This window comes from Hibiscus syriacus, unplaced genomic scaffold, assembly GCF_006381635.1.
Source record: "Hibiscus syriacus cultivar Baekdansim isolate YM2019G1 unplaced genomic scaffold, ASM638163v2 tig00004111_pilon, whole genome shotgun sequence".
Lineage (NCBI taxonomy): Eukaryota > Viridiplantae > Streptophyta > Magnoliopsida > Malvales > Malvaceae > Hibiscus > Hibiscus syriacus.
In genome coordinates this window covers 630,753-655,903 of record NW_024062000.1, presented here as the reverse complement: position 1 = coordinate 655,903, position 25,151 = coordinate 630,753, and the positions used below count along the sequence as shown (strand labels likewise).

The following is a 25,151-nucleotide window of genomic DNA, read 5'->3' as shown; positions in this document are numbered from 1 at the left end:
TTACACTCAAAGGGTAACAACTTACAGGGAGAGAAATTGTTACCTTTCTTAATATATACCATGCATACATACATATATATATATATATATGTATATGTATATCCAGCTAGCAAGTGCAAGAGTTGAAGTTGAAGATTGCAGGTGGGTGAAAACTGGGTAACACAAGTCCAAGCAGCCAGTCTGCCTAACAGCAATTTGAAGTAATGACAGAGAGAAACAAGAGGGTAGTGATGGTGATACACAAGTACAATAGAATTGGGTGAGTGTCTCTTATTACAGGTACCATGTGTGTGGGTGTGAAATTAAATATCTAATATTTTGTGTAGACAGATTCGTATCATTTTCAACGCAGTTTCTGGTTTCCACTGGCGGTGGGAAAGCAGCTTTTTTGTTATAAATTTAAGATATATATATATATCATCTACCATGTTTTTCTTGGGAAACTATAGGGTAAATTACATCACAAGTCACTCATTTATTAAAAATATTTAAACTGGTAATTAAATTTCAAAATATTATAAACAAGTCACTTAATTAATCAATGATTACAAACATGTTAGATGTTACTTTGTCTTTAATTATGAACAAACATTAAATTTAGTTTTATTTTCTTAAAGAATTTTGAATGATATTAATATGAACACATACAAAATAAGATAAAAACATGAGTCTTGTTAAAAAATCTCCCTAAATCTAGTTGTAGTAAAAAGAGTACACCATGTTCTTGTCTGAATTTATACATCATCTAAAACAGAAAATATGACCAACGAAAAGATCGACCCCCCAACCGTAGCCCCGTAAACTGCAAGCACAAGGATCAAAAAATTTGTTCGAATAAGCACCAAAGCGTGCTTCCACAATCCATATTCAAATCAAACCCACAATTATAACCAGGCAAAGACAATCTGGAGCATAATCATAAGATCAGAAAAGAGCTATGGGCACCAATAATGATTCACCATCACATTATCAAATGGGACCGAAAGCATAACCAAAAAGCCGGCTACTAGCAAAACAGCACAAGACAACTGCACCATAACTGAATAGAGTAACACAACCATGTTGAATCAAAATAGAGTAAAAACTCTAATTGATCCAAAAAAAAACTCTCTTTAGAATAATCTCACAAAATTGCAAAAGGGAAGAACTCTTAAGAAAGCTTTCAAATGCTTATAATTAAGCTTTGATTGTTGGATGATAAAACTCAAATACAAGTAGGGTATTTATAGGTTACAAGAAACAATCTAAACCACTCATTAAAATAAACACTAAATAATCTAAACCATTGAAATTAAAACATGAGAAAAATACTTAATTTTCACCTAACTAAATTGATGTAAGCAATGACATCAAAACTAAATTGATGTAAGCAATGACATCAAATTAATTTAGGTGTGAACATATAGGCTAATATTGAATTTTCAACACTCCCCCTCAATGTTAGCCTCATTCTTTGAATCACGCATGCTGACGACGAAAATGTTCAAACTTTCCAACACTCAAGCTTTTTGTAAACAAGTCAACAATTTGCTCATCTGTCTTGATTTGCCTCATCTCAATCTCTTCTTGCAAAACTTTTTCCCTAACAAAGTGGTAATGTACTTCCACATGTTTAGTTCTTGCATGAAAGACAGGATTCTCCGCTAGCCGAATTGTCGATTGGTTGTCACAATACAACGTAATTGCATAATCTACTGGTTGATGTAGATTATTCATCAACTGTATCAACCATGTACTCTCTTGAGCTGCCATTGCTGCTGCTCGATACTCAGCTTTAGTGGTTGACAATGATACCGTTGGTTGTCTTTTGCTACACCAAGAAATTGTTCCGGAGCCAAGCTTAAACACATACCCAATTGTTGATCTCCTGGTGTCATGATCTCCTGCATAATCAGCATCACAATAACCAACTAACTTGCAGTCTTCACCTTTCTTGTACAAAAGACCATAGTCAATTGTATTCTTCACATATCTCAGTATTCGTCGAACTGCTTCCAAATGAGACTTCTTTGGATTTTGCATATACCGACTCATCACACCAACTGCATAAGAAATGTCAGGTCGGGTCAAGGTTAAGTAGATCAGACTACCTACCAATTGTCGATACATTGTTGCATCTTCCAAATCTTTCCTTCATGTGCACACATTTTGATATTTGGTTCCATTGGCGTTGAAGTTGACTTGCATTCGAGCATTCCAAACCTCTTCAGCAAATCTTTAGCATATTTCTGTTGACATAGAAATATTCCTTCGTGTGTACGATCAACCTCTAGACCAAGGAAGTGCTTAAGTTGTCCAAGTTCCTTCATCTGGAAACGAACTGATAAATTCTCCTTCGTCTGAAGAATTTCTGCCTCATCATCACCAGTTATGATTAAGTCATCCACGTACACTAGCACGATAGCTAGCTTACCTTCATTGGCTTTGACAAACAAGCTAGAATCTGCAGGTGTTACTGAATAACCACTTTTCGTTAGAAATTCAGCAATCTTACCATACCACGCCCTAGGTGCTTGTTTCAATCCGTAGAGTGCTTTTCGCAGCTTACACACATATTCAGGATGATCTTGACTCTGAAAACCCATTGGTTGGGTCATGTAGATCTCTCAATCTAGCTCTCCATGAAGAAAAGCATTCTTTACATCCATATGCCACAAGTTCCAGTCTTTGTTGGCTGCAAGTTCAAGTAAGACTCGTACGGTTGTAAGTTTCGCCAATGGACTAAATGTTTCATCATAGTCTAATCCATACTGTTGAGAGAAACCACGAGCTACCAATCGCGCTTTGTACCTCTCGATTGACCCATCTGGACGGCGCTTTATCTTGTAAACCCATTTGCAAGATATGGGTTTCACATCTTTTATCTTTGGTACAATATCTCAAGTTTGATTTTGCTGAAGTGCATCGATCTCTTCTTTCATAGCTGTCATCCACTCAGAACTCTTCGATGCTTCTTCGAACGTCTCAGGCTCCGTTGCTTCTTCAATTATGGCTGCATTGGCATATTTGGGATTTGGCCTTCGTATTCTTGTTGACCTTCGAAGTTGAGATTGTGGAATTGATTCTTCTGTTTCACTAGGCCCACCTTCTTCGTTTGGTTGTTGATACACGCCAGTTTGCCACGGATTCTGAGTCACTCTTTGTTCGACATCATCGCCATTTGGATCTTCTGATTCATCTGAACTTGTTTGAAGTTGAACATCATGCTCCCTCATCTTTTATTGTAGTTTGTCTCCAAATTCTCTCGAATCTGGCAACACCTCATTCTCTGAGGACCACCAAGAAGATGCTTCATCAAATACCACATTTCGTGACGTGTAGCATCTTCCACTAATTGGATCACAACATTTCCACCCCTTTCTCTGGCTGTCATATCCCACAAAGTACATCTAACAGCTTTCTTGTCAAATTTGCTCCGTAAATGATCAGGAACAAAACATAACATACACAGCCAAATACTCGAAAGTAGCTAACTGTAGGTTTTATGTTCCATAGTTTCTCAAAGGGTGAAACAAATCCTAACCTTGGTTGAGGAAGTCTGTTGATCACAAAGGCTGCAGTCCTCATTGCTTCAGCCCAAAACCTTCCAGATACGTTCTTTGCATGTAGCATACTTCGACAAATTTCTGCAAGATGCCGGTTTTTTCTTTCCGCTACACCATTCTGTTGTGGCGTGTTGGCACAAGTGTACTGATGACGTATTCGACATTCCCTTAGGTATTGAGAGAACTCGTTTGATCTATATTCTCCTCCGTTGTCTGTGCGCAAGCAGCATATCTTCTTTCCCACTTCTCCTTCAGCTGAGTCTCTGAACTCTTTAAACTTTGAGAAAGTATCAGATTTTTCTTTCATAAAGAAAACCCACACATACCTGGAGAAGTCATCAATGAATGTTACCATGTACCGCATACCGCTAATTGACTGTTGTTTAACCGGTCCGAACACATCAGAGTGAACCAACTCCAAAGGTTCTTTTGCTTTAAACTTCGACTCGTCATATGGTAATTGGTGTGCTTTACCATACTGGCATCCCGCACAGACCGTGTCTGTTCTCACGTCTAGTTGAGGAAGCCCCTTAAGCATTGACTTTTTCACCATCACACTTAGCTTGGAATAGCTAACGTGACCTAACCGCATGTGCCATAGATCTGATGTCTCATTTTTCCTTGTCCGTCCACATATGCAGACTCTGCTGACATCACGTAAATTGATTCCAAACGTCGTCCCTCCATTGTTGGTGTTTCTGTGATTTTGACATCACGATAAACCTTCACGTCTTGGGGACCAAATAAGACATAATGGCCTGATGATGTTAGTTGAGCCACAGATAGCAAAATTTTCTTCATTCCTGGGACATGGTAAACATCTTGGAGTTGCACCTGGTTAGTATTATATCGAGGAGTAACTATTGTCTTACCGATGTGATTATCGGTAACCTTGAGTTGTCAGCTGTCACCACCACACGACCTCCATTGTACTCATACAGGTTTTGCAACTTCTGTTGTCACCCGTCATATGATTTGACAGCCAGAATCTACGATCCAATCATTCTTGTAGTCAATCCGTTCTGGTGTTGTTACCGTGAGAGCTAGTTCTTCTTCCTCCGTAGCAAATAACGCTTCAGCATCCCAACCATCTTCACTATTCTCCTTCGAACAAGAAGTAGCAGTATTACTTTCAACAGGCTTTTTCTTGGTCCAACAGTCTTTTGCCATGTGGCCCATCTTCCCACAATTGTAACACTTGCCATCGAACTTTCTACTATTACCGCGATTCTTGGAAGCTCTCCCTGAATGAGGGCCTCCCTTTCCTTGGTAATTTTTCACCTTGTCACCATCCTTTTTAGATCCATTGCCAGTATACCGCTGAAAAGTGCCTCTGCTTTTGCTGGTGTAGAGCGCTTCCTCTTCACCCTTCACGAGACTCCTCCCATTTGCTTGGCCATGGCTTCTTGACCTGCAAGCAAATTTTCGAACTCAACAAGCGATGGTTGTGTCGGCCATCCCTGTACAGCGACAACAAACCCTCGATATTCGGGTCTCAAACCATGGACAATTATTCTTTTTATCCTGGCTTCCCCAATAGCAGCTGTCGGATCTAATTCTGAAATTTCACGGCATATCGACTTCACCTTGTGAAAGTATTGGGCAACCGCCATGTCGCGTTGCGCCATTGATAGAAGTTCATTCTCGAGAAGTTGCAATTTTGTATCGTTCCTCTTCGAAAAGAGTGTAACAAAAGTGTCCCATGCTTCCTTTGGTGTTTTAGCATCCCGGATGTGCTCCAACATTTCTTCTTCAATTGTGGTCTTTAAAGCAACATTGCTTTGCCTGCTTTAATTTTCCACTTTCGCAAGATTCCATTGGCATCTTCTGTCGCCGGTTGTGTAACTTCACCACCACCGACAACCTCCCAAAGGTCTTGACCTTGTAAGTATGACTCCATACATGTTGCCCACGTGTTGTAGTTTTTGTTGTTGAGCTTTTTGATTCCTCCAACTACTTGAAGATCACCCATCTTAACGGCAAGGCTTTAACTACACCGAACAAGCTTGAGTAACAAACGTGCAGAGTACTAAATTACTCTAAACACAAAGAAGCTCCACAAGGTTGTAATTGTAATAACCTCGAGAGCATACTCAGAATTTCAAGAGATCTTAAAAAACGTGGCTCTGATACCAATTGTTGAATCAAAATAGAGTAAAAACTCTAATTGATCCAAAAAAAAAACTCTTTAGAATAATCTCACAAAATTGCAAAAGAGAAGAACTCTTAAGAAAGCTTTCAAATGCTTATAATTAAGCTTTGATTGTTGGATGATAAAACTCAAATACAAGTATGGTATTTATAGGTTACAAGAAACAATCTAAACCACTCATTAAAATAAACACTAAATAATCTAAACCATTGAAATTACAACATGAGAAAAATACTTAATTTTCACCTAACTAAATTGATGTAAGCAATGACATCAAAACTAAATTGATGTAAGCAATGACATTAAATTAATTTAGGTGTGAACATTTTATAGGTTACAAGAAACAATCTAAACCACTCATTAAAATAACACTAAATAATCTAAACCATTGAAATTACACATGAGAAAATACTTAATTTTCACCTAACTAAATTGATGTAAGCAATGACATCCAAAACTAAATTGATGTAAGCAATGACATTAAATTAATTTAGGTGTGAACATATAAGCTAATATTGAATTTTCAACAAACCATAGGCCAAACCAGCACCGACAGGCTAAGGAAAACTTCAGCATAGATTCTGCAACAACTGAACTCACAAATCAGCATCATGACACCTGCAACCTGAACCAAGATTCAACCAAACAAACTAGGCACCAAGTTTCAAGACATGCTTCACATCCAAACCGAAACAGAATTGGGACAGCGAACGAAATCCCATATGGGGAAAAGAACAGTCCATTTGCTGCTACCCAAAACCAATTCTCAATAACGCCATTTCAAAGATTGATTTGAGCACCACCTTTTTCTATTATAATGGCCTCGTCACGGCAAAGCTAAATTTTAATTATAATTTATTTAAATGTAACAATCGATATATTAATTTATTATTATAATTGAAAAAATAAAGTGATGTGATTGTTATTAAAAATTAATATTTTTATTTTAACGACATAGTAATTTATTGTAAAATTATTAATAGAGTGGTCTTTTGTTATATTTTGAAATTGAATGACTCATTTATTTTTATTAACAAATTGAATGACTTATGAAGTAATTTATCCGAAAACCTACGAGACATTTAAATATCTTTTTTAAGAGAAAAATTAGTCTGAAAAGAATGATTTGTATAATCAAATAATTTAAATTGTTATTACTCCATAAGCTAGTTTGGAAATACTTTTTAATGTGTGTGATAAGGTTGATATTAGTTCAATGACGACTTTTTTACTTCGTTTTAATATTTTAATATAATTATAAATAATATACATTCAACTTTAAATATATATATATATAGATATATTATATATATTATATATATATTCAATTTGAATTACTTAAAAATAATTTTTTTAATATTTTTGGATAAAAAAAATTTTATTAAAAATAAAAAAAATTCAAATTACAATGAAAGTTTATAACCAGAACTATAAATAAACATATAACAAGAATTATTTCCCAAACACAAGAAAACTAGCCATTTAAGATCACACAATGACCACAAGGAAAAAAAGTTAAAAACCTTATCAAATAAACTCGAAACAAGATAATAGAATAGATTTGACTGCATTGACAACGAACCACAAAGATATAGCTATTGAAAGACCACCGACATACCGCAAATCAGAATCGAACGATATGAAAATAATATCCACGAATGCAAATCGCATATCCAAATTCAATATGATGGTCTAAAGCAGGGGAGATTATCATGATAACAAATAAGTGCAATATTGATCAGTCGTGACTTTATCAATCCAACCCAAAAAAATAAATGAAAAAAAGTCAAACAATCAAAAATTGCCATAGAGACAGAAAAACTTGTAATAAAGTATAAGAATATGTCAAAAATAGATTATAAGAATAAAAAAGAAAAATAAAGATACATTATAACAAAGGAAAGAGAAAAATAATGAATACCAACCGTCGATAATTATACCAAGATTAATGTAGTCAATCACAAATAAAAAGAAAGAGATTAACGGTAAATATGAAAAAAAAACTATAATATTTTTAATACTGAAACCGCTTCTTAATTATCATGTAATTTTTTTTAAGGGAAAAAAAACATAGTGAGTGTGACAAATACTTGACCCTTACTTTTAACTACAACTAATAAAGCACATTCAATTGGTGTAATAATAACTAATATAGATTGTAGGCACAACCTGCGGATGACTATTGCTTTCCCACCTCTATTTTATATTCTTAATATAAAAAAATTTATTATTTTTTGTTGTCATCTAGATTTTAATGTTTTACCATGATTAATCCGGATTTATTCATATCTTACACCTAATTTCGGTGGGGAATTCCTAACAGAGATTTTCTACATACACATAGAATCAAACTCGAGATATTATTTGAGCGACATCAAGTTGTTATAACTTCAATCAAAATTTTAAGTTTCTAATGATTTCGATTTTAGTTCAATTAAAATTTGAATTTGAATAAATTAAACTAAAATCTATAGTAAACCTATATATTTTTTACCTAAATTAATAGCAAAATTTACTTGTTTAACTGTTATAACATCAATCAAAAATTGAAAATTTAAATTTTAAAATATAAAAATTAAAAATAGTTCAATTAGTTCTTATTTTAAGGTCCTTTTTAGTTTTGAAACTAGAAAAAAAATAAAGTTTTGGTCTAAATTTTTTCGGTTTAAATACTACTTAATTCTTATTTATTTTAAAATTAAATAAATTGTAGTGAGCAAACCCTACGAAATCAAGATACATATGGAGATACACGACCAAAATAATGATGTTATCTGATAAAATCATAAATGCAATATAATATAAAACATAAATAATCTAAGATTTATCATAAAAACCAAATAATAAAATTAGATGCGAAAGTATATATCAATAGATATAACGTTGGGTAATCTGGAATTGTCGTAATAATTCCAGATTTAACTTTGTTGTTTTTTACGGCAGATCAGATTTTCCTCAAAGCTTTACTACAGATTGGGATATGGGCGAATTACTTGTGGCCGATGTTATTACCGTGGTGTCTGACTTTATCCGTAATCCAGATGCTATCATTCGTGGTGTATGTTAATGGAGTTATTAGCTTCAGCCAGTCCGGTTTGCGTTTCTGTTTCGGATCCTCGTTCTTTGCTGCTAGGTCTTGAATCCTTATCAGGCTTTCTGTACTACTCCTGCCTTTGAAGGTTTTTTGCACTGTTTGATTGTAGCAGTGATTCAGCTGTTTCTCGTTGGTCCTTATGACGACTGCTGGGTTCGGGTGCTCTCTCATTTGATGTTGGCTCCACTCTGCACAGATTTTTGTTGTCGATTGTAGTGCTTCTGTTCAAGCTGGGGCTACGCTTTGTATGGGCTGTGTGGTCTGTGGGGCTATGTTTAGTCTCCTTTGTCAGTTTTCCCTCTGGTGTCGTGTGTAGTTTCCCTCTTAGGTTTAGTTCGTTGCTATACTCTGTAGCTGGTTACGTGTTGTACTAGTGGCGTAATTTTCGGCTCTGTTTCATTTGTCCTTATTTCCATCAAGGTTCACTCTTTCCTCTACTTAGGTTTAGGGAGATTTTTTTAACGAGTACCTGGGGTGATGTTTTGGAACGTTTAATTCAAAGTACTCATTTTACAAAAAAAAAAAAAGATATAACGTTGGAACATTGAATTCAAATTATTTAGATTTATTCAATCGAATGATCTATAAAAATCAATTCATCACTAAAACATTAATCATTTTTTAATCGATCAGATATATCAATCGAATTTTATACTAAATAAATACCTTATAAGAAGAATTCTCTCAATCTAATTAAAAATATCCCAGAAACTCTACATGTATATATAAGATGAAGTATGAGGATTGTGACAAAGCATATATCAAATCAATCTATAATAGAGGTCGAATCTCTGCTGGAAAGAATCACCCATTTCTTTTGGGGCCACTAGTATTATTCAATTTTATGAGCTGTGCGTGGTTTAAAGTAGCAGTATATAAGGAGAGGTGTGTCGTGCAACACACAAAGCTACCATAGTCATGGCTTCCTGTCAACAAACAGCAGCTCAATCAAGCGACCAATACAAACACGAGGGCAAGCTATGGAACAATTCTAAACACAGTTTATCCCTGGAGGACAAAGTGGTTTGGAAAGGAGCTCCGTTTAAGGATTACCCTGCAACATCAAGAATAACAAAACAGCTGAGTTTACGCACCTTGCAGGACCCGATGATGATGCTTCATATGCTCTTGCCTACAAAGTAATGGACCAAGGCATATGGTGGCTTGTTGCCAGGAAAAAAATTAAACTACAAACAACAAGGTATATATTGTGTCTTTTAACATCCAACTAATTGCACAATAAAGTTTAAACTTTAGGGTGTTTTTTTTGCTCATCGTTTTTTAAAATTTACATTACACTTTTAATTTGTTTTTATTAGAAAATGTTAAGTGGTCAAATGCTAAGTTTAATAACCAAAACAGAAAATAGTCAAAGTTGAATGATATAATTTGTAGTTTATCCAATCCATACATGAAATATATAAAACAAATTACGTCTGCATACAGATATATACTGATATCACAGATGAGACTGTTGATTGGGATAACATCAAAAACATGCTTGATACGGAAGGGAGCATAGCTTATGACACTGAAAACATGAATATGAAGCTGAATCAAAATTGATGCCAACCGCGATTCACCAAAAATGACAGCAACCATCGAGCCTGACGTTGTGTCTAATATGGCCGAATGAGAGGCACAAGTAGGGCAATTTTCGCCTGCTCATCAGGCTGAGGCTGTCCAAGTTCAATAATAATGTGTGTTCAAATCACTTCCTTGCCATGCATGCATGTGCTATTGTTACATATTAAAATGAAACGAGAGTCCCTCTTTTAACTTATTGATCTCGTCATGAGATCTTTGATCAATAAATTAGTATCTACTACTGATAATGAAAGATGTGAACTTGAGTATGTTTGAACGGGTAACTTTAATTAATTAATACATATCTCTAAAAATATAAATACTTGACTCGATGTCAAAATATAAAACATGTTTAACCATGAAAGTTTACACAAGAAAAAAAATTCTAATCTTACGCATACAAACCCTATCATGAACGAATATATACAATTTTAAAATTAATATACATTGGTATATTTATACAATTTTTAATATAGAAGACATGATTATGAATGATTTTTTTTTGAAGGAACGAATCCGTTAAATATCATATTTATACAGTTTTAATCTAAAACATGCAACGTGGACAGATGTGGAGCCACACTCATGTGGTGCACTTGGTGAACGTTGGACCAATTGGCGTTCTTTTTACAAAAGGGTAAAAAAAAATCACATCACTTGATTATGTGTTTAATAAACGAATCACCTTTTTAAAATTATAATTTTCATTCAAATAAAAATATTACAATATAGTCGTTAAGATTAAAAAAGACGTTTAATATGACTTGGTTTAATATTAGTTTTAATTCATAAATGTATACGTTTCTATCAATTTAGTTCTAATTCAAAATAATTAAATAAATTCAATCATCCATATTTAAAAATTTCATTAATTTAATCATTTTTATGATTTGTCAAACTTAAGTGTAATATCCCAAGTTTTGGACTGGTCATTGAAAAGTAAATTTCAAAAGTATAGGGATCACAGTGTAAATTTGTAAAAGTTTATGGACTACAATGTAAATTTTTAAAAGTTATATTTTGGGTCTGTAGTTGAGTATTTTAGCCCAAGAATTTAATTTTAGTTGGTTTTAGAATTTTGATTTGAAGTCTGTATAAATTTTATTAAGTGATAGAGTCTGGTAAAATATTCGGATAATTAGATCGAATCAGAAGCTTACAAAATTTGAAGGAAGGAAGTTTGAGGTTAGAAAAATTATATTGATATTTTTAATTGGTATAATTTGATGTGAATTAGTGGAATTAGAGGAATTTCCATTTAAAATGGAATTGAAATTTAGTGACTTAATTGATTTTTTTTTTAAATTGGAAGGGTGAATGGAAATTGATAAATGAGATTTTTATATTTATTTAATGATATTTAAATGGGATAAAAGGAGGCATGGTGGTAAAAATTGAGAATTTGGACTAAGGTGTGAAATAAGAAAATATTCTACAATTAATTCTCTACAGATTGGTAATGTATTTCATTGTTTCATGCTTAATGGTGAAGTGGGTATTTATGGTGGGTGAAGAAAGTTGAATTTGATTGAGATAAGGTTGTAATCTACTTTAGGAGTGTTATGGATGTATACAAGTGTGAAATTGATTGGAAATGATTAGGAGGGACTTAATTGAAGTTTTGGCTATGATGGGGATATTATGGAGAGATGTTAAAAATTTGTTAGTTTGATATGTGAATGGTCGGAAATTGTGTTTTGGATCGAATTGGAACTTTGTTGGTTTTAAGGACTATTTTGCATGGTTTGAAAAGTGAATGATTGATAGGTAATTGTTGAAAGATTAGAGTACCATGCTGAAAACTATGGTTGGATTGATAAATGTTGCACCTAGATTAACATGGAATGTTGTATTGGGTTGATTTAGAATTTAAATTTGTTACTAAGCATATTGAATGCTTTAAATTTGTTATTTTTACATGTGAAATTTAAATTTCATCTCATAAATTAACTAATAATTGATAAGAAAAATATGTTACGGTGTACACAAGTATTACCACAAATAAGGCCAAAATTTTTAGGATCGTGACAAAGTATATTCAATTCAATCGGTAATAGAACCCGAATTCATGCCCAAAAGACACATCACCTTATATTCTATTGAGTGGGGTAAACTGTGAAATCAATCATATTTGTTTACGAACAATGACTTTTTCTCTTATTAAAATTTATATAAATAACATCGAATCTTTTAAATATTTGATTTAACTCAACTTTAAATAATCCAATACAATAATATCATGAGACCCCATACCAAGAATTCCATTAAATGTGTAATCGGTTGAGGCTATTGAAGAAGCAAGGGGAGAATAGAATATTCCAAATATTTGGCAGCCAAAACTATGAGATTGTGACAAAGCATATATCAATTCTATCAATAATAGAGACCGAATCCATGTCTCACTCATTTCTGCTGCAAATTTCAACCACAACGATATATGTTTTAAGACGACCATCACAAATATATTGCTTCTAATTGGAATCACAACTTCTCTTCCCTCTTAGACGAACAAGAAGATGTTATAGTTGTTCCACCCTTAAAGATTTTTATTTGTTTCGAGGCTAAGGTATAGAAGAATTCATGGATGGTGAGGAGGTTTCAATTGTATTTCAGATTTAAATGAAATGATAGTGAAACTTTTGAGTATAAAAGATGTTATGTTTAGTATGACGACGATCGAAGAACATTGGACTCTGATGGCACAGATAAATAGAGGTTGGTAACTGCCATCAGTTTGGGAAATTTATAAGGGTATTTTCTTTTGTTGAAAAAATATGATTCTAACTTATCGTGTCAACATTTTTTAACGGTATTATAATAAAATTTTAACAATCGTACTATAAATTTAAAAATTTATTAATTAAAATATAAACGTCCTAAAATTCAGTGACTACTTTTTTTTTTTTTTTGTTATCCTTAATTAGATAAATTTATGCTCACATCGTATTCAAATTTCATAAGAATAAAAGGTCGACATTGATGTACACTAGTATTATTCCAAAAAAAAGGTTGACATTGATGTACAATAGTATTATTCCATTCACTTATGAAGACTGCATGGTTTAAACTAGTATATAAGGAGGGGTGCGCATTGCAGCATTCAAAGCACAACACAACCAAAATCTAAAAACACACAAAGCTACCATAACCATGGCTTCCTGTCAACTAATGGCACCTCAATCTAGCTCTCCAAAATCTCAATCTAGCAGCCAAATCCAAACACAGGCCGAGATCTGCAATAAAATCACATACACTTTAACCCTGGAAGGCAAGAAGATTTGGAAGGGAGATCAGTCTGATCTTCCCGATAAGGCAAAAACAATCGCGAGAGGCGACAAGGGTACGTTCACGCACCTTGGGTCCGATGGCGGTTCATACGGTGCTGTTGTATACAAAATACAGAATGAAAGCAAGAAGTGGGTCGTTGCCTGGAAAAATCTTAAAGATAAGAAGAACAAGGTATATACATCATTATTCATGCACGAAAATAAGTTTGCATGCAGTAAACTAAACCATGCATCTGCATGCAGGTTTATACTGAGATCACGGACCAATCTGTTAAGTGGAATGATGTGAAAGACAAGCTTGATACAGAAGGGAGTGCTGATTATGATACTGAAAACCTTGGATACATAGCTGAAGTTAAAATTGAAGCTGACGGCAATTCACCGAATATGACAGCATACATCGAGCCTGACTCGGTAAGTATGGCTAAATGAGAGGCTGCTCAAAGCGGCTGTCAAAGTTCAATAATAATGTGATGCATCACAATACTACTAGTAGTAATAGTACAATAAATTTGACAGCCAGTAGATATGTAAGTGTGTCTTCAAGTTAAGGCCTTCACTTCCAGCATGGGTAAAATTCTAGTTGTGGATTAAAATAAAACGAAAGGTCTTTTAGTCTATATGATCTTGCTATGGGATTTTTTCTTCTTCATTCCAGTGATAATTACGCGTTTTTATGTGAGTTTGAATAAATAATTCCTCTAATTAACACATATCGTCACAAATGTGATAATTAAGATCAAATCATAGAAAAGAGTTTAACCCATAAAAGATGATACAAATGAGAACACGAATCTTACGTATGCAAACCACATCATCAAATATCGTCTAATATGCTCTCCTATTCCAACCACTCCAAAGCATTCGATAGCACAGTCAAAGGGTTCTCTATCCCTGCAGACATAAGAGATGTCGGTTCTAATATCTTTTCTATTTCTATGTATATATATATATGGAAAGTTCAAAAATATCCTATAATGATCCATAAATAGAAAAGAAAAAAAGAAGGTTAATGATGATTTTAAAATCTTTTATGTCAAGAAATCTAAATTCTTTATGCATAAAGATAATTAATTCGGTCGTTATAGTCGGACTCTATGAATTTCTAACCATATTATTCATAGGCCCCTCTTATATTTTCCTCTACAAGCTCAAGTTATGGAAGAAGCAACCCATAACAAGGTATCGAATAAGATAACTGGTAGTTTGAATATCAATGGTTATTGAAAAGTCAAATAATTTGAGAGCAAATTAATAGCTAAAATCATTTTGGGTTGAAAATCATTTTGTGTTAAAGCCATTCTAATTTCATATTTTTTTCATCAAGATCGCTCGAAGTTATCGGAGTTGATAGTCAATTCGGGGTAGAAGATCCAGATTTTAACTTCGATAATATTTGGAATCTTAAGGTATCTCCAAAGGTTAAAAGCTTTCTATGGATGCTGAAATTGAACAGGGAGCCTACCAGAGACTTTCTAAGGACCCGTAGGATAAGTTTGTTGGAAACTCAATGCTAAAGTGTGTGGTGTGGGGTTGATTTTGAACGCTCAGATCATATTTTTGTCATTGTAGATTTGTAGTGTCCTTTAGAGAACTGTTTTGTAGGTGGTGGAGAGTGTCTTGGTTGAACTCTCACAATGTCGATGAACTCTTTGAATTCTACTTCCAAGCACTGTGGTTGGGGTGAAAAAAAGAACAATTTGGTCCGTTTGCATCGCCATCGTAATATGGAGTCTATGGTTAGCAAGAAATGAAAAAGTCTTTCGAGAAAAAAAAATACAAACTTCAATGATCTAGTTTTCTATTCGAAAATGCGAGCTTTATTATGGTGTAAGGCTTAACATAATTTAGTTTATTAAATGAGAATTCGTGGTGGGATAAACCAATGACTGTGCAGCTGCATGTGATAAAGGAAATAGACTCACTGTAGATTGGCTTCCTCCGAATACGAGGCAAGTGAAGTTTAATGTGGATGGGGCTGCTAGTGAAGTTTAATGTGGATGGGGCTGCTACAAAGGAGGCTGTTGGATGTGGAGGAGTGTTGAGAACGGACTCAGGGAGTGTGATAGCATCGTCTTCCGGGTCTGTTCTGTGTTTAGGTTCTGATTATGCAGAACAGAACTAATAGCAATCGAGACTTCTAGGAAGACTAATTAGACTGGAAAAGCCAAGTGGTAATCGAATCTGATTCTCAATTAGTTTGCATTGTGTTGCTTCAACCCTCCTACGACCTTGGGGGGGGGGGATTTTTGAGAAGATTGATCGAATGGTATGCTCTTTAGAAAAGGTCCAGTTTGTTTATGCTCCTAGGGAAAGAAATAAAATGACGGATTATCTTGCAAAAAGACAAGATTTATTCAAAGCTTGGTGGTAATGGTTACCTTAAGGCTGCTCTTCTTGGAAGCTTAAAGGGGTAAAAATTAGCTGGTTTTGTCGTCTGTTAAGTTGTGGCTGTTATGTTCTGATGTTCTTGTTTAATTGCATCTCCCCGATCAGTAGTATTCGTTTGCTCCGAGTAGGTTTAGGAATTTTTTATGAGTCAGTCAGGAATTTAAGATTCATTTTTAATGAATAAATCAAATTTGCTGGAAAAAAAAGAGGGCTCATATTTTCAAACTTTAGGAATTCGAGTCATTACAAATTAATTGTCCAAGTGAATTCGAGTAGAGGTTTTAGATCATTTCTAGGGCTGGGTTCAATTCAAAATTGATAAGTCAAAGTGAAACCAAAAAGTCGCATTGGCCACATACATAGTTGGTAATCAAGTGATGTGTTGCATTGGCCCTCTTCCTCAAGGAAGAAGTAAATTGTTGAATCAATTACCAAATCGTATTAAATGGGATAGATACATGCAATGCTTAATCATATGCTATAACGTTGCAAAGATGACCCCCACACAAAATAGTCAGTGAAAAAGCCTACACTATTTTGCTATGAAAATTAACTCTGCCTTAAAATTAACCATACTATTTTTCATTTCTTAACACACTGCACTAAGTTACACTTCTGCATAAAAAACAAAGTACAAAAGAGAAACCTGAAATAGAGAGCCAAAAAAGGAGGTAGTTGGAGATTTCACAACAGGCATTTATTCCTTTTCGGCCAAAAATAATAAATAAAGCAATCAGTACCTAAGAGCTGTCAGCTAAACATCCACGCTGGCATGTTTTCGCTTTTGACCGACTAACACTAAAAGGTTACCTGAAACACAAACATCAACTGAAGCATTCCTGTTTACCACCAGAGTAACTTATCCTGCATATATATACCCGCACATACATACATATACGTGCATAATATATATATCTATATAGATAGATAGATAGATAGCATAGCGCTTACACTTCTAAGCCCTAAAAGTTTAAAACATGGTCATCACCCTTTCACTTCAATAGGATAAACAGTGTCAGAGGCTATGGCAAAGGGTTATAAGATTTCCTCATAATAGATGAGCAATGGTTATGCTTCCCCGCATTTTTTTCAGATCATGGTATGAAAATCTGGATTTCTTAAAATGTGATGTTATTGATGCCGTGTCTTTACACTGTAGTAGCATATGTATAAAATTATGCTTTGAATACCCCTAATGGTGCCTATGGCATAGCAATGGTTCTAATAAATCGATGTATAGAATGAAAGATGGTATGGGTTTTCACCTTTTTTTTAAAGTCAAAATAGTGCCATGAATTGAAACTGCGCATCTTTGAATGTCATGTTAGTCATGAATGTATATGGATCAATTCTGTATGTATGCTGCGTGATATTGGGCATCAGTAATCCAGTATCATGGCATGGTCAATATGAGGTGGTACAGCACACAAATCAACAAACCCGTGGATAATGTGCTACTTCAACATAATATTAACGTTATCTGAAACCCTATAAAGTTAACCCAGCATAACAAATGCTGCAGACGCATGCATGTCTCAGGTAAATTGATAGAACATGAGCAAATGGTGCATTCATGATATCACTATGCGCATTCAAACACATGACAAGAGATGATAATGCTGATGTTGACAATGAAATGGGTGCATGCATAGCTACAAGATGCATCCTAGCATGTAGCAGTTGTATTTGTTGGAGCATAGAAAACAGAGATTATCCCTCATCTACTGGTAAGTCAGAGCTGGCGGAGTCCCATTTGCACTAGGGGAAGCAACTGAATGATTGGAGTCCTTCCTTCTGCCAAAGGGATTCTTGGAATATCTATTATCAAGTCAAGAAAACCATGTTTCACAGAAGCATTTATATAGAAAAGTTACGGACGAGACATGTAAAGCTAAAAATGATTTCCTTAAGTTCATATATAGCTTAAATGGCACCCCTTGATTTTCTACTTTCATCATTTGGCATTCAACATTATAAAATCATGTAGCCTTCACGGGCATTTTGATATATACACACACACACACACTTATGCATATACCATAAAGAAATAAAGAATTCTCTCCCCAGCCACACTCTTTTTAGAGATTGAAGTTCTTGGAATCAAAATTTGACATTAAAAACAGATCTTCAGGGGGGGGATGTTTGTAGGAATATCACCTTCTAAGACACACTGAGATGACAGAAGCGGTGAAAGGAGTAATTTTTATGTGGATAACCTATCTGGACTGTAACATACAAGAATAAAGCCACATGCCCATGAACCGCACATGAAAGGAGCGCGCGCGCACACACACACACACACACACACATATATATGCAACAGTTGAGGTGCCAAGAAAGAAACAAAGGAAAATGAAAAAATGAAAAAAAAAATTAAAACAGTAAAACCACAATGAAATGCAAAAAGGATACTGTATTCGCATGCCAACAGAACCAGAACTAGGGATCACAGCACCCTGTAAACTGTGGTGCACATTGCTTGCAGAATTCACATCCTGCAAGTTGGGGAAACAAACTCTAATCTTAAGGATAAAACCCAAGAAATTGCATTCCATGAATAACTGATTGCATCCAACTAGGTTAAGAGAAGAAACTTACTTCAAACTCTAAAGCAAACGGTATGCCTTTCTTGTCTCAAGATCTTCATTTGCTTAAAACCAGGTTGACTGCATAAAGCATAAGTACAACATAAACCAGGTTGTCATTAGAAACCAACCCCAAATTCACATCAGAAATAAAATGGTTCATAAAACTAGCCAGGGATAGTTCTTACGCGCTAAATAGGCCCTGTAGTTCTTCCTCATTAATGTTCTCTCCAAGATTGCCAATAAATAAAGTATTGCATGGAGGGTTATCTTGGTATTCTGACAACCAAAAATAGTTCCGATTTAATTGCCATAAAAGCGACATAATGGAGGTTGCATACTAAGAATTCTCAGAAGGAATGAGAAAAACTCAATGAATAGCAAGGTCTTTATCAAATTAAGATATATTCACTGACATTATCCAAAATCATTGGGCACAAGGGTCATATCCAGTGTCCAACAAGCCAACTTTTCAGTGGATGTTCATAGTAAATCAAGGTATAGAATAAGCTGACAACACGCTTTGTCGCGTCAAAGTCAATCGTTATTAAATAATTAGCCAAAAGTGGCCAAAATTTAGAAAGTAATCGATGTCCAATAAAAAAATTATACAAAATCTAAGCTAAAGGGAAAAAAAGGCATGCAGAGAATAGAAATTACCTGAACAGGCACATAATGCTAGGAGCTGGTGAAGGAGCAGAGGTAGGCATTGGAACTGGAGGAACAGGATAGCCTCCATACGGATCATATGGAGGAGTTGGAGCTAAATACCTATGAAAAAAAAAAATCCTTCAACTTAACGAGCAATGCTGAAACTATGGCTTAACTTATTCACGACTAAGCAAACTGTAGCATAGCAGTATCCAATATCCCAACATAGCTTCTTACCCATGAGGTCCCCAGACAGGGGCAGGAGGGTGAAATGGAGACGGTGTTGTATAAGCACTGTGTGAATAATCGCCACCAGTGCGCAAACGCTTACTTTGATCATATGAATTAGAATCTGCTACAATTCCTACAGAATAAATATCACAAATAAAAGAACGATCTTTATTATCGCCACAATTTGCTTTTAATTTCATCAGATCACCATGCCTCTCTCTTATCCACTCACTTATACACTGCTCAACACCACCCAAACAACACATTCCAAAATCCTAACAATAAAGTGGCAGATAACCAAAGGCCGGTATCCTTCTCTAGGTAGAAGCAAATAAGAACAACTTTAAAACATTTGGAACAAAATTATGTATTTTGCATTACTCTATCTCCAGATTAAACAATTTATCCCTTATGTCTCTTGGTAAATACGTAAGTCTTTTTCAATTGGCATGAAACAAAGTGTTACAGAGATGACTAACCTCTTTAACAAATAGATTCTTCTTGGCCATCTCTGTGTGCAATACCGACTTTGACTCGGCATCAAAATTCATGTCCTAGTACACACCATAATTAAACAAAACCAGTGCTTTGAAAAGGAGGACGTATGTTAGATCACTAAATAAAGCCATCAAATATAAATTTATAATACCTGAAGAGCATCTTTGGCAGCAACTGCAAGTTGTGCAGTTGAAAAGAGAGCAAAACCCATTGGTTTTTCACCCTTGTAGTTCACTTGCGAAGCTTCAAACCCGGAAGCCATCTTAGTAAATTTTGTAACTCTCTCTCTTTGACGTCTTCAGGAAGACCAGTAATGAAGAAGGTTCGAACCTGGATCCAGAATAAGTATTCCTATTATTTTTAGAATATAAAAGTAAATAAAACATACTTGTACATGCAGGATAAATGCATGCACCACAAACATGCATTTCCAATATCTGATTGGTCAAAACCATTCAAATTCAGAACTGGATTGATAGATATAAAAAGTGGCAATGAATTGATATGTTTGTAAAATCAAGGGATTTAACCAAATGATTATAATTTCTAAGATATTATATGGATGATTACTGTACTAAAAATCAATTTAAAAAGTAATTGATAATTTCTCTAAAGATTAAAAAGTCTATTTAAAAAGTAATTGATAATTTCTCTAAGATTAAAAAAGTCTATTTAAAATGTAATTGATAATTTCTCTAAAGATTAAAGTTTATTTTAAATACACAATAATGATTATATGAAAAAGAAAAATAATTGCAACCTACAATACTTCAAAGGACTGAATTTCATTCCTTCTAATGAATAAAAGAACACCACTTTTACCTTAACATATTTTTGATAAATATGTATTATGTTTCAGTTATTGATCAGCGAATCAAATTGAACCTTGTTTCAAGTAACTCTCACAGAGGCATGTAAAACTATAACTATCTAATAACCATATACACAGAACAAATCTTATGATCTTATTTTCTGCTTATTCCACCAGCTAAAACAGGTTAGAAAAAAATCACCAAAACAAGACCAAATAATTAAACTGTTGTAATGCACGTCCAAATAGAACTGATTCCTAAATAACAAAAATCATGGAATGATATGTGTTGCTAGTCAAAGAATTCCATTTCAAATTATAATACAATTTTAATTTTTGAGAAAGGAAAAAGCAAGTACAAAAGGAAAACCACGAATTAGAGTGATAAACAAGGGAATCTAAAAAACTAAGCAGAGACAAAGAAACTATTGTATTGGAAGTTTCATAAAAAATTCATAGAAAGTGAGGAACATAGAATTAGGGTTATATTGCCATCAAATCTTACGATTGAAGCTTGAAAATTGAAAAAGATAAAGGAGGTAGAGAAAATCAAGTGAGAAAATTAACCTCATCGTGAGTAGAAGGTGGAGGATGGTGGACAGGAGGCGGAGGAAGAGGAGCGGCAGCTGATGTGGCTGTAGGGGGCGGAGGAGCTGGTGCCGGCGGCCACTGCTGGTGGTAAGGTGGATTCCAGCACCCGCCATGTCTATATCGCGATTCAAAGCAGAAACCTGAAACCCTAAATCAATATGCGTCGAGGGGGAGGAGAATTAAGATCTACCAACCCGAAATTTTATATACCGATGGAAAGAAGAAAAAGAAAACCAACAAAATATAGCCTTTTTTTTATTTATTTGTCCGAATATAACAAATATTGTACTTATTACACAATAATAAATTAATTACATTTAATTTTAAATATTAATATAATTTCAAATATTTTATTATTGTGGAAATATTTTTCTCATCTTAAATCTCAAGATTAGATTTATGTTAATAAATTATGAATTCTTGCCCAATAAAACATATAAGATCAATCCTTTTGTAGACACTGAAAGAAGAACTCCTTTTTATTCATTAATACTTATTATTGATAAAAAAAAAAGCTACTCAGCCTATGATTTAAACAAGTTGCATATAGAGAGATTGTATATGATTCATTAATTAATTAATTTAAATTAAATATTATAAATGTTTAATATGAAGGTGATTTTTTCTATTCAATTTATTTCATGCGTAAATTGATAAGTTAAAGGAATTCATCCCATAATATTTAAAATGTTTTAAATCAATAAATTAATAAAATTTTAAACATATATTTATATTATACAAACATTATAGATTTAATAGTTTTTATAATAATTTAATTATTTTGAATTCACATAATTTAATCATATATTTTAGGCTTAAATGCATCACTACCCCTAAATTATGTCATCTCTTATCGAATTGTCCCTAAAATATTTTTTAGAATATTTTATTCCCTAAAGTTTAAATCGTTTTATTGTTTCCCTCAAACTTTTAATTATGTTAAAAATAAAGGTAAATATATATTTAGTCATTAAATTATTTTAATGATTTTGTTTTCGTCATCCACTATTTTTTCTTTTAAAATCATTACTAAAGTTAAGATTTATTATGTTTTGATCACTTAATCTGATTTGATTTATTTTTAAAATTTGTAATATATAAGAGTTCATGGTAAATTAATATATAAAATTCATTTTTTATATATTAACAATAAAATTTATCCCTAACATTGTATCTTTGAATTAGCTGAATATTTGATGAATTGTGAAATCATCTCATCCACTGATCTTAGCTCAGTCGTCCTCCATCTGTCATTGCCGTTTCCAACACACCCCAGAAATAACGAAACAAAGCTAGCAAGAAAACAAGACAAATGTTGAGAAAATCCGGAACTACGATTTGAGCCAAAACAAAACAAATTGTTCTTTTAGAAATGAAAAGTACCTTGAGATTGAACAAGTAAAGAACAGATACTTGGGATTTGGGAAGTGGTAACGTTGAGGTGCAAAACCCTTATCTAGGACTTTCCAGGTGACAATGGCTTGCATCAACTCACCAGCTCTTATTAGGCATTAAATCTTTAAGTTGACATGATTGTGTATTACATTAACCTCAACTTCATCTGCGCCTGATTTGTTTTCTGTTTTTATTTCATCTCCATGATTTTCATATTCAGATTCCATGACGGACTTTGGCATGAAATTACCACTAATATTGTTGCTTGGTCCCTGTAAAACAAAACCAAAACATGGTTATCGTTAAACAAGTATTAACAACGGGACAAAAATTTAGTTCAAGGCTGAATAATATGCTCTTTGGATATAATATGGAGGCATAAAAAAGCAGATGGAATTTATATAATCTTTCATTTGACGTCTACGGTCGCGCTCGACGACAATGTGGGTCGTCCATTGGCTCTCGACTTCTTCTTTGTTCTTGGCTACCTTCGTTCGTTTTAGCTTCGTCATTCTCTAGTGACAGAAGGAGATTTTGTGAAGTTTTTCACACAAAAAAAACCCCAAGTTGTTACCTTGTGTCTACCATAGTTGTTTGTTGTTACTGAGTTTGGTTGGTCCTGGTTCGACCCGGTGCTGAGAACTTCGAAACATGAACTCGAAGGGGCCTCGTCTTAAGGTCATTGGTCTCAAAATTGACTGGTGAATGCAAGTCGAGTAGTATTTCATGGGTGAAACAGCTTTCTAGTTCCAAGGCTTGAATTTGGATCCCCCTTTCCTGAACCAAAGGGTAGTTGTTTAGCTCCCAAGGCTTCTTCAAGTGTTGCACCTCAAAAGGGTCTGAAAATGTGGTTCTCTAAAGGTAAAATGCTTGGGGGATTCTACACTCTGAGCATTTGAAGAAATGACATTCCCCCTTCTAAGTTTGGTGTTGAAAACTGCGCTTCTTCTTCACCAAAACTTAATCTTTATGAGTTCAAAAAGCCTCGTTTGAAGCATTCCACTTCCAAATACTCCTTAGAATTTCAATGAACAACTTGAAGGGTGCAAACCAAAATAAAATAAAATAACTTTCTAATATTATGATACTTCATGTAAAATGAATTATATATATAATTTTACCTTTATAAATGATCTCTTACATATTACAATTTTAAAATAAATTGAGCCAAATTATGTGACCAAAATAGAATAAAACTTAAGTTTAGTGATAATTTTGAAAATAAAAATAATTGAGTAACTAAACAGACCGCTAAAATAGTTGAGTGACTCTTTTTTAACAGAGTTAACAGTTTGAGACAAACGAAGTATTATTTTAAACTTCATAGGGTAAAAGTATAGAAAAATATTTTAGGGGTAACTTGATAAAAAACATGGTTTAGGGAACAATGGTGCATTAAAACTATTTTTAAGTTGAGACTAAAAATTAAAATTATAGAAAATATAAAGATTAAATATAATTAAATTAAAATATAGTGACTACGGTACATGCGTATAATACATGGAGTGATAACAAAAGTTCACCAATGATTTATATTAATAGAAAAAACGAAAGCCAAAACTCGTGGCTGTGGTGGTGGTGGGCTGTAGCTGTGGCTCTGCTTTCTGCTTCCTGTCTGACTGTCATTGTGCTCTTTCTTCATTCTCTTTGATTTTGGTGTCCTAATATTCATAAAAGGAGTCTTTTTTTTCCTTTTCCTTTTGTTTTATGAAAACACTAAGAATAAATCATCTGCTTCTTCTGTTATGGTATGCTCTATTTATCTTTTTACAATTTTATCAGCTCAGCTATCACTCTGCTCCACCAATTGTTCTTCGATTGCTCTTACTTTACCTTAATTATATATAAGCAGATGCAGATAACCCTAATTAATCCTCATTATTAATTGGGATTATGACATGCTATGGATATTGTTATCATTTCATTTTGTGTTATAGTATTATGCATATAAACACTGTTTATTCTATACACTTTGAGATGCAGGAAACTTCATGAGAAAATGGAAATTGAGAATTATTTATAATTTGTGTATGAAACTAGGGTTCCTATGTATTTCATAATCTCTGACTTTGCACAGCTTGCTCTAATTGTAAGAAGATAGCTGGCTATATTTATTTAGTAACCTTTATGATTTTAGGGCACTCCCAGGCAAAGCACTTAAATAGTGAAAGACTCAAGAATAAAAAGAAGCATGTTAACCCTTCTATTTATTCTTTCCTTACCTTTCATCTTTCATTTCTGTTCATACAGTGGAAATGTCATGTATGATGTGTTTGGTTTTTTTTTCGATAATGTGGAATCGCTGCACGCTTGTTTGAAATTTGAATCCTCAG

At 33.9% G+C, this 25,151-nt stretch overlaps 1 protein-coding gene, 1 long non-coding RNA gene and 1 pseudogene across 2 annotated transcripts; 1 reads left to right on the top strand and 2 right to left on the bottom strand.

Moving 5' to 3' along the window:
• Positions 1-13,460: 13,460 nt before the first annotated feature.
• Positions 13,461-14,192, top strand: LOC120190754. Its single transcript, XM_039193803.1, has 2 exons — positions 13,461-13,837; positions 13,909-14,192. Exons 1-2 carry the CDS (start codon positions 13,529-13,531, stop codon positions 14,095-14,097), a joined length of 498 nt encoding a protein of 165 aa, XP_039049734.1. The 5' UTR covers positions 13,461-13,528; the 3' UTR covers positions 14,098-14,192.
• A 3,331-nt stretch (positions 14,193-17,523) lies between these two features.
• Positions 17,524-21,626, bottom strand: LOC120191411. Its single transcript, XR_005522694.1, has 8 exons — positions 21,400-21,626; positions 20,173-20,351; positions 19,530-19,656; positions 19,302-19,412; positions 18,830-18,920; positions 18,655-18,722; positions 18,469-18,551; positions 17,524-17,874 (listed from the first exon to the last, which is right to left on the bottom strand). It is a non-coding gene; the product is annotated as an uncharacterized LOC120191411 (long non-coding RNA).
• A 1,024-nt stretch (positions 21,627-22,650) lies between these two features.
• LOC120190613 lies at positions 22,651-24,460 on the bottom strand (annotated as a pseudogene).
• Between the last annotated feature and the right edge of the window lie 691 nt (positions 24,461-25,151).

Bases quoted from the DNA above. Each gene is read 5' to 3' on its own strand.
- LOC120190754 (XM_039193803.1), top strand. From the start codon at position 13,529: ATGGCTTCCTGTCAACTAATGGCACCTCAATCTAGCTCTCCAAAATCT. The intron at 13,838-13,908 runs GTATATACATCA...ATCTGCATGCAG, and splicing joins TTAAAGATAAGAAGAACAAG to GTTTATACTGAGATCACGGA.